We start from the raw sequence: 3,251 nt of genomic DNA, 5'->3' as shown, positions 1-3,251 counted from the left end.
CATGTCTTATAACATGGGTATTAGGAGGCTGCTTCGATATACTGCTGGTGCCTCCGACCCGAGTCTCGCTACTGCAGAACCACCCTGGGTGTCACCACTCGTACTGTACGGGACTCTGTGCCGTTTAAATGGGTTGAGCGCCGCTTGGTGATGCATGCAACCCAACGTTGTGAAGAGCATGCAGTGAGCAACCACCCGGAGCACCCGGAACGCAACATCTTGTATTACAGAAAACCGGTGGTATTGGTATGGCAACATCGCCACAACGCGACTAGATCTACGATGTACTCAAACAAGCTAATGAGAGAATGAGTAACGCAGGGGCCTAAAAGCGCATGGTGAATCTCTCTGACTCCTCTCTCCCTTGACGCCCACGGGTATTGAATTCACACTGGGGGTAAAGGGGGCGAGTTTACTGAGTCTATCCAGAGCAAGGTAAATACTATCAAACCCTCTAACTGACGGCAACCCCTTGATGAACTCCACTGATATCCAGCGAGCTACGTTTACGAATCAGGTCACTAGAGTGTTTCATGGCTATTCTTGCTGGCATCCTGCGGTCAGGTGAGGACAGATTCAGCTTCTGAGCGGTGCAGCCTAAGTAAGAAACACTTATTTGGCCCTCAGTGACATATACCAGCGCAAATAGAAACATAAAGTACCAACTCAAGAGAGCCTTTCGTTCCAGCCGTGGAGGGCCCAGCTAGAGCTCAACTACCCCTCACCGCAGTTGCCAGAACACTTCGACACTGGACTGAAGATAAACTTTCTTTTGTGAGCGCTTATTTGAGCTCGTTTAATTCCTGCAGCTCACGGTGGTTCTTCTCGTCTAGGACGGAGCGTCCTTTATTCTTTATCCGCTTCCTGAAATCGCTTGTGTATGTTCGTGCACGCATTTTAGTTGATTTAATGCTATTCTACATATTTGACTTTCTCTAAGTAGCATGAAGGAGTTCACAACTACTGGTGCCCCCCAACGTGCCAAAGACGAAGGCCCAGAGACTCGCAACGCAGTGGTGTGGCGGCATGTTTCATGGGAAAGCACAAGCAGCAGGCACCGAAATATTCCTGTCTTTCGGGACAAAACGAGCATGTTTTTTAAAACATAAGAAAAACAATTTGAAACAAATGAAATGGTTTACTCGATGTTAGATGAAATGTCGGTTCTTTCCTTCAGGCTGTTTGGGGCCCGCCGCTCTCGCATCCTTCCTCTCTGAATGGCAACGCATGCGCTGTTGTGTTGCTGCGGATTTCGGGCTTGAGACTACCTTGTGGCGGTAAAGTTTCAGCCTTCATTTGTATGGGGTTATCGTCCTTGTTCTTATTTTTTTTCGAGGTGGGGGGGGCGCCGTTTGAGGGCCTCGGGGGCTCCGTGCCTTAGCCGTCTGCACCGCGCAGAGCCCGACATCCGACTATTGTGACGTTTCAACGTTTTTGGCACGCAGCAGACTTTAAGTGAAGGCATTGAATCCAGGAGAGCTGAACATAGACCTTTTTAAGAACGAGGTACCGCGCCTGTACTGCAGCTTATATTGGACTTGTTCGACGGACCATATTTTGTCTTTTATCCTTGAGCCAATCCTCATTCCAATCGGCAGCAGGGATCGACAGCACTTTTCATCTACAGAGCCTTCATATATAGAGGGGCGGCAGAAAGCGCCTCGCCACCGCATTTCTTACCCATTTGCGCCGACGAGGACAGCAGTGGGGGAAAATGGCGGAATTCGAGGAATCACTCGAAGAACTCAAGGTAGCTATTCATCTGTGGTGTTTCATGCATTGTATTTGACCCTTCAGGCTCTTCCCTGCCCAGTTCCACCCCCCTAGGAAGCAAACTGTTGCACCGCTCGCTGTCGAGTTGCTGAACAGGGTTGGTGGTTGGGCTCCACGAAAGGCCCAGGGAATAATTAGTTTTTATCTGTATGCATATATATGCATGTAAATATGTTTTTGAGTGTATTGGGAGGATTTGCAGTATGGCTTGATTGCCTTTTTTTATTAAAAATGAGTGCGCAACGAGATACCGTGATATACCTCCCTGGGAAACAGCATTGCATTGCGTTATAGATCTGTGTGATTTTTTTTTTCTGTAGGCGAAGCAGAATCTGTATGAGGAACAGCTGCAACAGGTGGAGGATGCATTGAAACAGGAAGAAACCGAAGACTTGAAACGCCTGCAGGCGGACCTGAAAGAAGTCATACAGCTGACGAGACACCTCGTAGAGTACAAGCAGCAGCAAGAGCAGCAGCTAACCGACCCTTCAGTAGAAGCAGCAGCTGCTGCAGCCGCAGCAGCTGTGGCAGCGGCGGCAGCAGCGGCGCCTCAAGAGTCGTCGACCGCAGATAAACAACCTTCTCCAGCAGTAGCAGCTCCCCGTGAGCAGCAACAGGCTGCTGCTTCTCGCACTGAAGCCGCAGCCACCCCAGCGACAGCTGCGGTTGCACATGAACAGCATTCATCAGGGGGTCCCCTAGTAGGCAGGACTTGCTCTGCTGAATACGAGGGAAAGCGGTACTACGCCTCAATAGTTGAGGTGAAGCGGGACCCCAAGGTGCGCCTGTAGATGCCAGGGCTTTGTCTATGCATACACCCCACGTTGTTCGTTATCGTTTTCGTCTAGGGATACGCACACGGCAGTGTAGGGTTAGCCCCCGCAAAGATACTTTTGAAGCCAGTGGGGCTATTTAGTCTCCACGGCGTGCAGCGGCCAAGAGATATGGGCTGCTTCCTTCGAGGTTCAGGACTACTGTGTGCTTCTTACTCAAAAGAAATAAAATAGATGGCGACAGGCTTGTAGCCCGCAACAGGTTGCAGTTTGCTGCTTTGTTTGTTTGGTGTTGCTGCAGGAAGGAGAGAGAGTGGTGGTTGATTTCATTGGCTGGGGAAACAGAGAGGAATACCCACTGCAACAAGTGGTGTTGCTGCCGCAGGCGTCCGCAACAGACTTTCCAGTTGGCACATCCGCCCAGGCAATTTACTCTGGGGATGGGTGAGCGTTTGGCCTGTTGAACACTGCATCCGCAGAGCGTATCTATCTATTATTTTTTTTCACAGTCTCGTTGGTGGTTTCGGCCTTTTCCTTGGTTCTCTCTGCTCGTTGTTGAGGGGTTTGGGATGCGGGGTAAAAGCTAAAGACGGGGGATAGGAGCATCGTGACTGACGACATGTCTGTGTTTCCTACCTGAAACGTAGTTCTCGCGTCCCATGTTCTTGTATTCTATTTATCTATTTTTTTTCTCTTTTGGTGTGC

General features: G+C 49.9%; 1 protein-coding gene across 1 annotated transcript; it reads left to right on the top strand.

Annotated features, from left to right (window-relative positions):
• Positions 1 to 1,714: 1,714 nt before the first annotated feature.
• On the top strand, positions 1,715 to 2,994 carry EMH_0043800 (uncharacterized protein; the record flags this gene model as incomplete). Its single annotated transcript, XM_013495891.1, has 3 exons — positions 1,715 to 1,750; positions 2,094 to 2,552; positions 2,848 to 2,994. 3 exons carry the CDS (start codon positions 1,715 to 1,717, stop codon positions 2,992 to 2,994), a joined length of 642 nt encoding a protein of 213 aa, XP_013351345.1.
• Between the last annotated feature and the right edge of the window lie 257 nt (positions 2,995 to 3,251).

The sequence above is a fragment of the Eimeria mitis genome, genomic scaffold, assembly GCF_000499745.2.
Source record: "Eimeria mitis Houghton genomic scaffold, Emh_scaff1803, whole genome shotgun sequence".
Classification (NCBI taxonomy): Eukaryota; Apicomplexa; class Conoidasida; order Eucoccidiorida; family Eimeriidae; genus Eimeria; species Eimeria mitis.
Note: the sequence above shows the minus strand (reverse complement) of the source record. Positions and strands in the feature narration are given on the sequence as shown.